General features: G+C 37.2%; 1 protein-coding gene across 3 annotated transcripts in view; it reads right to left on the bottom strand.

The window, feature by feature from the left end:
- Positions 1 to 1,173: 1,173 nt before the first annotated feature.
- pou6f2 (POU class 6 homeobox 2) overlaps positions 1,174 to 12,977 on the bottom strand; it is a 104,457-nt gene continuing 92,653 nt past the window's right edge. For all 3 annotated transcript variants that reach the window (XM_050057271.1, XM_050057273.1, XM_050057272.1), the window contains 2 exons: positions 11,541 to 11,709; positions 1,174 to 4,635 (listed from right to left, as the gene is read on the bottom strand). In XM_050057271.1, the coding sequence (XP_049913228.1) occupies positions 4,128 to 4,635; positions 11,541 to 11,709 (677 nt within the window). In that variant the 3' untranslated portion in view covers positions 1,174 to 4,127. The remainder of the gene's footprint in view (positions 4,636 to 11,540; positions 11,710 to 12,977) is intronic.

Raw genomic sequence — 12,977 nt, forward strand, 5'->3', positions numbered from 1 at the left:
ATAAAAAAAACCTTAAAATACAATTTAATACATTTAGATATTTGATGTGGGCCGACAGCTAAAACTAAGTTGGTAGTTACTGCTGCTACTCTGCTAAACTAGTTAGCCTTAGCAGTAGTTATGTTTATTTCCATCATTATTGAATTATCTACTGCTTCATTTACTTATGTAACAATTACTTTACAAAATAAAAGGCTCAAATATATGAATTTAATGCAGTTTAATCACTCAAAATGCTAAGAATTCCACTTTAGTCAAATGGCAGTTCACATTAACCTAGCAAGTTGGATTTAGCAGTCAGTTACTGCTGCTCTGCTAAGATAGTTACCGTTAGGAGTTTCGCTTGCTTTTTTTGTCTGTACATGATTAAATTTAGCTAGTCTCTTTTAGTTATACTAAATAACAAATTGAATGACCAACATTGTAATCAATAATAATTCAAACTACAATTAAATACATTTAAATATTTGATGTTGGCCTACAGTTAGAAGATGGTAGTTAGCCTACTGCTGCTACTCTACACTAGTTAGCTTTAGCAGTAGTTAAGCTAAGTTATCTCCATCATTATTGAATTTAGCAATTGTCTTATTTAGTTATGTGGAATAACAATTTATTTCAAACATAATATATTCACAAAATGTAATTTAAAGACATTTTTAATCACTTAAAATCCCATGAGGTCTGCTTGAGTGAAATGGCAGTTCATATGCTGCTTCTCTGCTACGCTGGTTAGCTTTAGCAGGAGTTTAGCTGCGTTTGTTCCATCATCACATCATCTTTTGTTACTGCCTCATTTATGATATGGAATAATAAACTAAATACTAAGATTGTTCATATTTTTTAATTGCAGATTACAGCAAGGGAAAAATTGGTGAGCCACATGGCTTATTTCTAGCTTACGGCTAGCAGTGGCTATCTCCCAAGCTAGTTGTCTGTCTCTTGCCTGTTCTACATATTGTAAATTATACATTTCTATGTCGTAGGCCTAATAATTTTTTATATGGTAAAACAGATGCCAACACGTATTTTGGCTTAATGGGGCTGAATCTTTAAAAAGTAATTTCACTGATAACAGGACACAAAGTTCATGTCAAACAATTGTTTATTACTAATTATGGTACAAATCAATGTGACAGACTTGAAGCTTTTTTTTTTTTTTTTGGAAATACACAAAGTGCTGCTTAACTGACCAAACAGATATTGCTCTATAGATTAAGTACAGTTTTCAGTCTATAAAAAAATGAAAACCAACCTCTGCAGGCTCTTCAGCTTTGGTTTCGAGTTCTTTCGACTATTAACAAAACGTCAAACCAGTTTGTTTGTGTTAGTAAAATTTCACAAAAACATTTAAAGGTGATTAACAAATCATCCAAATTGGGTTAAGAGCAACATTACTGTAATCTCCTTTTCCTCTACTCGGGTCTACGGGTCTGTGAAAACTGAGAGGTGAACATCACAACGAATGAGAAATAATGCAACGATAATAAAAAACTGATGACCAGAGAGTCACACGTGGCTCGGGCAACCACTTCACAAAAATAAAACAATCATGTGTCACATAATAATAAATAAAACACAAGCCTCTCCCTCCACATTGAAGGTGAACATCGACACACACAGTGCAGAGTAACCATCTGTTTTTTTCTCTACTGACCTGCTGCTGCTTGTATGGCGTTTGTATGATTCTCACAAGAACAGTACTGAGGTAAACCTTGGATGAACTACTGTACATTTCTACTCTTCAATTATTTTATCTCAGTTTTTAAAGATTGTCAACATCATGAATCTATTTCTCTGTACAATGTGCATAACTATAGAGCTTTGGTCCAGCATTGAAAAGTTGAGCAAAGGCGTAACTCCTTTCTGTGTCTTCTTTTTTATTTATTTCTTATTTGGTTTTGGTTACAGCTTTATTGATAAGCCTCAGAACAGATCCATAATCTACCTGCAGGAGCCTGCTGCTTTCTCATGTTTGTCTGGTGGGTGGGTGCAGACATGTAGTTTCTTGGCCAAAGATTTGCCTGAATGAAGCAGCGGAAGCAACTTAATGTGAAAATACAATAAAAACATAATTGTGAAGTAGCTGTTGCTGTGGACGAAAATTTAAACACTTAAATATATAATCAAAATTATATTAAACATCTCTTTAAACCAAAGTAAAGGAGAGTCTATAGTTACATTTCCTGCAAACCTCACTTATTTCTTTAAAAACACAGACATGTAAAGCTTGCTCATGTGTTTTTTTTCTAACATTTACCGAGTGTGTGTTGTGTGCGTGTTTTCCAGGCAGTGAAGAAGAACACAGCGGTGCACAGGGGAATGAAAGACTGAGATAACCAATGTGACATGGAAGGACAGATATCGAGCAGACACATGATTCTGAATAAATTGCATCAAATTTCGCCTCACTTCAAATTAAGTTCACTCGTTCTGACATGTGACACTTATTCTCAAAATTCACCTCTTTTTTTTTTTGTCTTTTCCTGTGAGGGTTTTTGAGCCAAATATATGTAGGGACGTTCTTGCATGGAATATTGACAATTCTTCACAACCATATAAAATGAAGAGTTTAGTACACAGTGATGGAGAGTCAAGTAATTTCTACCCCCAAAATAACCACAAATACATGAAATCTTGGTAATAATCTGCTGAAATAAACATTTTAAAGCATTTTACTGCAGTAGAAAGCAATTCATGGGTGCAGAAAAGAAAATATTTCCATTAAAGTGGCTGATTGTAACATCTGTAAACCTTCACTTGGTTGAAAAGAATGACGAATATAAAGGAAACAACATTTATCTTGGCAGAAAAGCAAGGTGAAATATAAAAACAGCTAAACTGGAATGAGCTCAGTAGTTTGGTCAGTGGCAACAAACAGGCTTTAACCACACGTTCACTTAATTTCAGGGCTTAATTAAAGGGTTTATCGTGTAAAATCATGTGTTTTCTTTCAGTTAAATTTCGGGTTGCCTGGTGAAATTGGCTGTAAATGATCCTACATGTGGTTTGAGTTGAAGCATGCAGAGAAAAATTTGCTTAATAGAAAATTCAACACATTTTCTATATTGCCGTGATAAGTTACAGCAGACACCGTCGCAGCTGTTTGACATGGTCGTGTTTTTTTTTCTTTTTTGTCAAAGTTGACCCACAGAGTAAAACACTTTAGAAAAAGGGGGGGAGAAAGCCGTGTGAACGTGTAAATAAAAAGGTAAAATCTTCACCAGTCCTTGAGCTGAAATTTATGTGTTCTTTGGCTATCAGGCTTTGGCAACAGAATGACACAGTAGCTCAAAACAAAGCTGCAGTCGACTTGACAGACACTGAAACCCCTCATCATCATCATCATCATCATCATGTGAATGTCCTTAGTTTACTCTTGCTCTGTCCATCCGTCCGTCCGTCCTCTGAAACAATCTCATGAGATTATTAATAAATACCTGTAAAAGTTGTACAAAGTTACACCGTGACTGAAAATATTTGCAGATGAAACACAAATCAGAGGCAAACAACATTATTATGCAATTGTTTAACAGCAAAGGTTCATTTTTTTTGTCCAAAAGAGAAACTTTATCAGTGTGATTTCAATTCGAAGACAGCATTTTTTTTTTTTTAGATATTTACATACAAACAATGAAGAAAAAAGTAAGCGAGACAAAGATAAAATGTATACTCAACCTCACACATATAGCTTAGATTTGCCAGTACAAATGTAAAAATTTAGAGCACATTTACATTACAAAATTATTCTTAGTACTCAGATGCAACAGACTTTGGTAAATAGTGTTTTGATTTGGTATGATCTCTTTACTAAATCCCTCCTTGTGGGAACCAAAATTTGGGCGATAGTCTGGTCTGTAAGGCCAGAATCTAAAACTCTTTGAAACAGCACACCGTATGTTTTTACATAATTCTCAGATATTAATCTCTTTTTTCATGTTTTTGGTTTCGCCAAGGTCATTTACATAGCTGTGGTAATCACACTGACAACACATAGTTTTTGTTTGCAAACTCATGACTGTCCATCCAGGTGACTTGGGAACATTTTTCATTTCAAGATGAGTTCATCCACCTTTGTTGTTTTTAATGGCTGCCACTTTTCCACTCCACTGTTTGGCCCGAGAGCTCGTTCATTTCGGGAGCTCCTCTAGAGAATCAGTGAGAGGGTCCATTGGTGCAGCCGGGCCAAGGTCTGGCTGTTTCAAACGCTTTATTGTGTTTTTCAAGGCTTGCCTCTTGTTGCAGAACCAGACACGCACCACCTCCCTGTCATAGTTCAGTTTCTCTGCGATTTCCGTCATTTCCTGTCCGGAGGGGTGTGTGTTCTTCTCAAAGTGGCTGTTGAGGATCTCAAGCGCCTGTGGGGTGAAAGAGGTCCTCCGCTTGCGTTTTTTGGAGGGCTCGCTGCCGATAAACTCAGTCAGGTTCTGCATGCCGGATCGGTGGCGGGCCTCAGCCTCGGCCATCCAGCGCTCCAGAACGGGCTTAATCTTCTGGGCGCTTTTAGGGGTGATGTCCAACTTCTCAAACCTGGCAGGATATAAAAGGCCAGGGTTCAGTTTGCCTGTCAGACTGCTACCTATAGTGTTCTCTTGGGCTTCCTGTGGTAGGAAAAAGTGGCTTCTCAGGATGGTGTGTCTGGGGAGAATTGAGAAAAAAGAATCTTACTTAGGTGCCCTGCCAGAACAAGGGATAAGCTGCCTGCCTTTTAGTCTCCTCAACCAGAATGCCACAGGGACTGAGACTAACGTCCAGGTACACATCCGAGCCAAACTCCTGAATTCTGCACCTGGAAACACCTCAGCTGCAGCAGCTGGAGGTGACGGTTGCCAGTGGTGTGTTAATTTTCTGCAGGAAGCTGTGCCTCTGTCCCAAATTGGCAATAGTGGAGCAAGGAGATATTGCCAAAGACTAAAATCAGGTCCAGCTGAACCAAAAACATACCAAACATCTAACTAAATACTGCACTTCAAAATTCTCATAAATCAAAAAAAATAAATAAATAACACAACAGGAATTACTTCCAAACATCCCATTGCTTTCCCTCAGGTGATAAAAAACAAAAATCCACTAATGCATGCAGTTAAATATGGCGCCATCATTTATTTACAAAAAGAGCTTGAATTATTAATCAAAATGTACATTTAATACATTTTTCAAACTTTCTTTCATCTTCTAACAACGCCTCATTTTATATTTAATAAGAATACATTTACACACTCTAATCCTGAAAGTTCCTGCAACTTTACGTGACACGTAATTCTGACTTCACATGTACTCTACGCTTTTTAGCAAGTCACAGTAAGAATGGAGAATGAAGCTTTTTATAAAAACACTGCTGGCTGGCGGCTCAATGACTCTGTCAGGTGCTTTGGTCTGTGATAGGAACAGATACTGTGGATGCTATTAGAATCAGATATGACGGAGATGATTGTTCTATATTTGACAGTAAAAAGATTCCTCTCATGTCTGTTACGTTTGTGGTTTTTGGCGGGCTGTCCTGATGCACTGCCACTTTATCTTTATTTTGTTCAGATGTTTTTATGACAACTGATACTAAGATTAATCCTCGTGTGTTGAAAATGACTAAAACTTTGGTTCAGTTTATTGATTTAATTTACTGTTACTGAACTGACCTCACCAAAAGTGGATTTTTGAAATCAACACCAACATTGATAATTGAGAGTTTAAAAAAAAATCTGCTAATGATATATACATATAGAAGCAGATATGTGTTTATCAATCACGTGTACTCCGTGAAACTTTTAGTGCCATCACTTTACTGAATAATTTATTTAGGAAAAATCTTTTAAAATATGTATCTCTGCAAAACCTTGTTTATTGTTTTTGCATTTCATTTAAATTAGGATATTTGACCTTAACTTCCAGTTTGTTATTTTACTGTTTTTTGTTTTGTTTTTTACAGTGATAATATCAGCACACATTTTTGATAAGGATCCATTACATTTGATTAATGATTATAACTTTGACAATGCAAACACACCAAGGTTCAGGCTTTAATAAGTAAATGTTTTTTTGTAAATATTTCAATGCTGCTTTGTATTTCTGGTGATTTACAAGTTACATGACTAATTAATGGACTTTATGAACACGACCCTGACAGTTAATATTCACCAATAATGTCTTTAAAAGTTGAAGTGATGCAACCCAATCCGACTGAATAGATTTTAGTCTTGATTTGGGTTTTTTTTGCTTGTTGTTTGGCCATTTTGACACTGAACACATAGATTGTGTATATTCTATTTAAAGTATAAATACACCATTACCAGCTGCACTTTCTGACTCTCTCTTATCGTTAGCGTTTACTACAGTCATTCTATGATGCTACTAACCAAGAAAAGTCTTTCATCGTTGTCATGTTATAGCCTCATTTTATTTTCCTTTTAATAACAATTTTAAATCGTACGTCCTCAAATTTTTTCACATGGTAGAGAAAATAGTATTGAATTTTGTTATTTTTCCAAAGTATTGTATAGACGTTGGCAATTCGACTATCGTGACAATGCTATTTGACAAGCTGACAACAAACATGGGAAGAAAGATTCAGGATGATATGTGATGAAGCTTCAACACACGCTGAGTACTTCAACTTTTTTAATGAAAGGACTGCTTTTTAATGGGTGTCTCTGTGTGAGATTCTTGTTTGTGAGACTAAGTCGTCTTGCTGTGACCTTGGTCATCTTGTATATTTGCAGTTCATTCTGTAGTTTCTCTCTATGTACTTTGTCAGGAATGTTTTCTCTTATTTGATAGCAAATAATACAGAGGCAGCATAATATGAAGGGAGAGAAAAGAGTGATGACAGAACAAAGGTGGACTGCACCCAGGGACAATGTGACTATACTGTCAGCATCTAAGATGCCTAGGTCATGAGGACCCACCCTCAGGTCTCGTTTGCAAATCTTGATCTAACAGAGACGTCCAGAATAAATAGCAATTAAATTTAAGTTAAAATCTTCATTAAACATTACGTCAGTTAACAGAGGAAGATTTCTTACAATAGCTGCTTCTAAGCTCTGATTTCCAAACATTTAAGCAATTTTAATATTGCAATAATACAACGGTTACCAACAATATAAAAGATATAATCAAAGTGCATTAATAGTGAGAGGTGATTCGCTCTCTAAATAAACTTTATGCCAGTATAATCTCCATTTCCATGGTAATCCATGGGGTCTGTCTGACAATGTCAGTAGATGTAATGAACCTAGTTTATTCCTCCAGCAAGTAGCCCGACCCTAACGACCAAACAGAGACGATTTCTAGTCACTGTAGAGTCCGACAGCTTGAGCTAACGTTAATGCTGTGTAGAGATGGTGGAATTTCCCAAACTGAATAGACATATAAATATAAAACTGCCTTGCGAACTCGATATTGTTGTAACAAAGATATTTGCTGATTTTTTTCTCTATGACAGATTTAGCTACTTTAACTTCACATGGGCTATTTTTAAGACAGCGCCTTGTCACTGATTCACCAGCACAGTGGATGTGATCAAACATTTCCAATACAAGTTAACTCCAGAGCACTGTAAAGCTCCAAAGTCAAAATGAATTGAAAAAAGACGGATGAAAACATTCTCGAAAATTCATAACATGTTTTTATCTAATGAAATATTCTACTTAAATCCATATTTGTTGGCGTATAGGCTTTCAAAGACAACATTTTCACTGCGGTCACAAAACTGTTTGCTCTCCGGCTTGCTGCACACGAGGGAGACACACGCCTGTATTAACAGGGCGGTCTAACAGCAACATAAATCATATTCATTAAAGAAAGTTGATTTAATAATAATAAAAAAAGAGTTGTGTTAATATCATAGCTCCTGGTTTTTCATTCAGCTCTGGGAGTGTTGATGTTGCCAGTGAAATGGAGTAATTGTGATCGCTATCTAAATGTTGCGTTGACCAGTCAGATTACCTGTTTGGATCTACTTGTCATATAATATTAAATAAATAAGTGCACATGAGTTAGCTGAAAGTGTTTCTGGGACAAACGTGAGTATGTGAATGCTTTTAGTAAAACAACTCCTGAGCTGACAGCAGCCCTGACGGAGAGACAGCAGAGATCTACTCTGCTCTCTGTGGAACAAACAATGCACACGAGACGTTTTTAATGGCGAGGTGAGCTGCTGCAGACAACAACCGTGAGGGAGAGATGACCAATGCGTGCACAAACTTCCTCTGCTTCTACACCTCGTTTGGTGCATTCCTCCTTGTCGACAGGCGGTATTATTTATAACCTCCTCCTAAACAGTGGAAAGAGGAGGGCTCCATACTGCGGGGAATACATTAGTAAATATGAGGAGTCACCAGAGACAGGACATTTCATGGATCAACAGGAACCGCAGATACTAAAATGAGTTGAGAGCTGCTCAGCTGGGGTATGCACTCCCTCCTCTAGTGCATCAGCGCGTGGGAGAAATGGCCCTGAATGCACCTCCAGCCTCTCTTCTTAAAAGTACCTCAGGAGCCTGCTTAGACATGCTGTGTGTTTAGGCCTGAGTTACAGTTTGCCTGAAGGTCTGCAGCGGTGAACCAGAGACTTTAAGAGGTACGTGCTTAAAATCAGGGCTGGATGATACGCATCCCTTAAAATCTACAGTGTAATTATCAGATTTAGCTAAATAACAATAAAAATAAATTATTCTTTACACACCTGCACGTGTCTCTTTTCTAATGTTGGTTCACTTCTGATATGTTTGTACTGCTGATTGGTAAAAAGTCACTGGTTCATGTAGCTACTGTCTGTTTATAGACATTTATTTAAACCTGTCAGGAAGGAATACCTGATATAAAACACAATAAAGAGAGAAATATATCTTTTTAGCTGTAAGAGATTTTGCCACACTGTTGAAATTGTGGTGTCTGTCCTCTTAGTATCTCTGGTTGTTACAGTAAAGACTTACGGTCCCTAACCTTTTTCCTTAAGGGCCCCTGACTGACATATTTTATAGATATTTTGTATTATATTCAATGCTTAACAACAACAGTACAGATCAACTGATAAACTGTAAAATTAATCCAACAGTGAACTGCAGGATGTTTGTGTAAAACAAGCAGATTATTTCCACTGAATGTCACATCAGAGATGAGCTTTTTGATAGATTTATGAACATTGTAAACAATTCTCTGTATTTTTAGGTTTTATTTGTAACAATCATATACATTTCATAGGCCTCTTTTCGACAAATTCAGTGTTTTCTTCTCCCTGACACTTGGTCATTGTCCTATTGGCTCTTTGGTTGTTTTAACTACAGGACGAGGCTGTTAAGCAGACAGTGAAGACTGAGACTGAGAGATTGTTTCTAAGTTTAGGTCTACATCTTGAGTAATGATCTAAACTTTAAAAAATAACTAATTTAGTTTTCTTCACATACTTGAATGAAATGCTGAGACATAGGCCTACTGTGTATTTTTTTTAATAAGTTTTCTTACACCTTTTAAAGTCAAAAAGGCCTTGTGACCCCCCGAGAATCCTTGGCCCCCAGTTTGGGAACCAGTTGTATAGACTATTGTGGGAAATGTTGAAAGTCATTGATATTAAATTATATTTAATGACATAAAATAACATATACTGTAATATTTTATCCATATCACTTAATCAGACAGTCACATACTCATGTTACTTGATACCTGATTTAGGTATTAATTTTGATAATTTTAGACTGTATTTTATCAGGCAAAGTTCTTGTAAGGCCTCTGTTTGGCTTCTTTTTGTTTAATAGAAAAGGGACTTTGTAGAAAAGCATTTTTAGATTGTGTTGTTTTAGTGCAATATTGACAAATTCTGAATATTAACCCGTTTGTTTGATATAAACATTTGAATCTGTAAAACATTCATAACATCAGTGTGTTTATTGTCTAGCTCAACTTAGAGCTGCTGATAAAATATATAATATTATGTTTTTATAGGCTGGTCATGTTTATTTATGCTGGGTCAAATATGTCTGTTCAAGAGTTACCTGATGTGGACATTTATAACATCTTTATAATGGTGCACTGAATCCTGGCAGTGAGAAAACACTAATTAAGGTGAGTTATTAACATATTTCATTTTCAATTGTGTAATTAAAATGAGAAATGTGTGACAGTTTTTACATTTTTTATATTCATATTAGCTAAACTGAGCCAGATTTGAGCCAGGAGAGGACACACTGGCACATCATTGGTTTGATGATGCCCTCTTGTAATGCCCGTGCCTGTTAAGATAAACTAATAAAGTGCCTGGGAACATACTGAGCAATGAAAGCAGACAAGATGGAAGCATCTGTCAGTGTCTGTTCACTGTCTGGGTTCAGAGCTGGAGCCCCAGAGCTAACGTGACGTCCCGCTTCTCCTCAAACTTCATGTCCGTGTTGATGTTAACTAAACTAAAGCATGTGAAGTTTGCCCCTCTACTTAAAACATCAGGATGTCATGTCCAATGTCATACAAACAAAAAAATTGTCTTAACGGCATGAATAACAGCCCACAGAGTGTTTATTTTTGAAGCTAATGGCTTTTAATGTATGTTATAAATATTTGAATTATGCCTCGCCGTAAATATTTCATGTGTGATTTCAAGACTTTAAACATTAGTCAGAGATGGCTGGGCCTCATAAGAACCCCGGCTCCTGTACTGTTTCACATTTTATCGGCTGTTTGATGTTGATGTGATGAAATTTTTAAAAGTGCGTGGCAGCGCCGTGTCACATAAACAGTACAGGTCATCAGCAACGCACATGTAGAGGGACATTAAAATTAATACAATACTGAGAACTGAAAACAGAAACGAATAAAGATTGATGCAAAACAGGCCACGGTTAGATTTTACAAGATATTTAACATTAACTTCCAGTTGTCAACTTAGTAATTAACATTAGACTTTAAATTGTTTTTAGCATTGTAGAATAATTTATTTTACTATTTGGTTCTCTTTAAAAATTATATTTGGACATGATGTAGCCCAATTATTCTGACTTGAAAGGGAAACGTGGCTCATTTGGCGTTTTCATGCAAAACGTAAGTCAAGTGGAAAAACAGGAGGGATGAAACACTGATTGTCTGATTGTCTCATGAATATATAATGCACCATTTATGACTAAACTGTCCTGGTGGCAGCTGTAAAACATGGCAATCTTATTAACAGATCATTGCCGTCAAGCTCTCTCATGTTCAGGCGGAGTAGGCGGCGTCGGGCCTTAGTAATAATTAAATGCTTTAAGTGCTTCGTGTAATACTTGTGTATGTATTTTGCATAAGTAACGCGCGGCTGTCATGTCAGCGAGTGAAAGAGATGGGAGAGGCAGAAGCGTAAGTACAGACATGAGAGCTTTGTTTGTCAGGGTGGTAATAGTCAATTATGTATTTTAATATCTTAATAATGTCTGTTAAAACACGAAAAAGAAAAAGAGATGGCACCAGACAGCTCAGTGAGGCTGCATGACTTTATCTGCTTTCATCTGACAGATTTAGGACATGTTGATCAGAAATAATGAGCCATTTATTGTTAGAGTTTTTCCCCTCTTTGTTTGCTCTTACCTGCAGATGGCAGACTGGCTGTATGCCGGCCCCTCGGCGGCACTGAGCGCCTGGCCCACCTGAGTCTGTGTCAGGCCCAGGGACAGCCGGCGGATCTTGAATGCTTTGGCGAATTCACGAATCTCCTCCAGGTTGACCCCGTCCACCTCGCTGGGGGCGGTCTGCGGGTCTATAATACAACACACACATCTCATTTTATTAGCCCTCTGCTCCTCTGTCGCTTACCTCATTTTCCAGAGTGAATGAAGCAAACATCCAGACATATGTGATCATGATCGTCTCTAAACAACTTAAAAAAAAAATAGTCCAGCTCGGGGTCAGGATTTATTATTTCCCTCTGCCCCTCTGCTGTACACTACATGTATCTAAGAGATGTTTGGAAGACTAAATCCATCTGAGGTGTGAATGCAGGCGTGTCATGGCTCTGACTTGCAAGTGTAAATCTTTAATCTCACATACAAAAGCATATGGACAAGACCACATGACACAGAGCTTGTTGATTCAATAGATGGATCGATGTTGAGCAGATAGATACTGTGTGTCTGTTTCTTGTATCTCATCTGTATGAATACACATATATTCTAAAGCTGGCGCTCCGAAATAAACATTAAAGAATATATAAAGACATTACTTCATCCATCTGACCCTATGTAAAGACAGTTCATGCCTTCAAACCTCCAGCGAGCCTCAAACACAAATGATACCCGGCTCCAGCCCAACGGAGAAAACTCTTTATACAAAGAAATGCTGTTTGTGAATCTCCCCATTTGAGCAGATCTGAAAAAACTTCAGTGAAGCATTTTGAAGAATTTCCCTGCTAATAAAAAGTGATTTCACATTGTACATCAATGTCAGGTGCCCTGGCATCCTGCTTACTAAAGCAAAGTTTGTGCCTCTGAATTATTCATCTTGGTCATTATCAATGAATTATTAAAGGAATCCTCCAAGCGTATTTAAGCAAAAATCTATGGGGCTGCCATCTCGTTGTGCCTCATAAGTGACGTGTAGCGTATGCGGCGTGCTCCAGACGTGTGAACACTTGGAAGATGAGGGACTGGAGACGACTAAATGGGAGGGATGAGCACTCACAGCTTCGGGTCCCATCATCTCCACATTGATGAGCATCTCTTCATCATTCCCAACAGAGTCTATTTACTCAGTGGTTTGAAAGACTAATGGCACTCTCCAGCAACTGGTCTAACCTCTGGATCCATATTTGTCTTTAGACATGAAGTCACAACCCAAACATGATTTAACATTTAAACCCTTCTAATCTATTTTGGAATAATGAACGGCGGAGTAAAGCCTGACAAAACAAACAGAGACGTAAATAAAATGTTTGAAAAGCCAAATTAAAAAACAACTGAAACAATGGAGATAAATCAATATCTCCACCTCCAAAAGCTACTTTTCTTCACAGCAATAATACGCTAACAA

Source organism: Epinephelus moara, chromosome 11 (assembly GCF_006386435.1).
Source record: "Epinephelus moara isolate mb chromosome 11, YSFRI_EMoa_1.0, whole genome shotgun sequence".
Lineage (NCBI taxonomy): Eukaryota > Metazoa > Chordata > Actinopteri > Perciformes > Serranidae > Epinephelus > Epinephelus moara.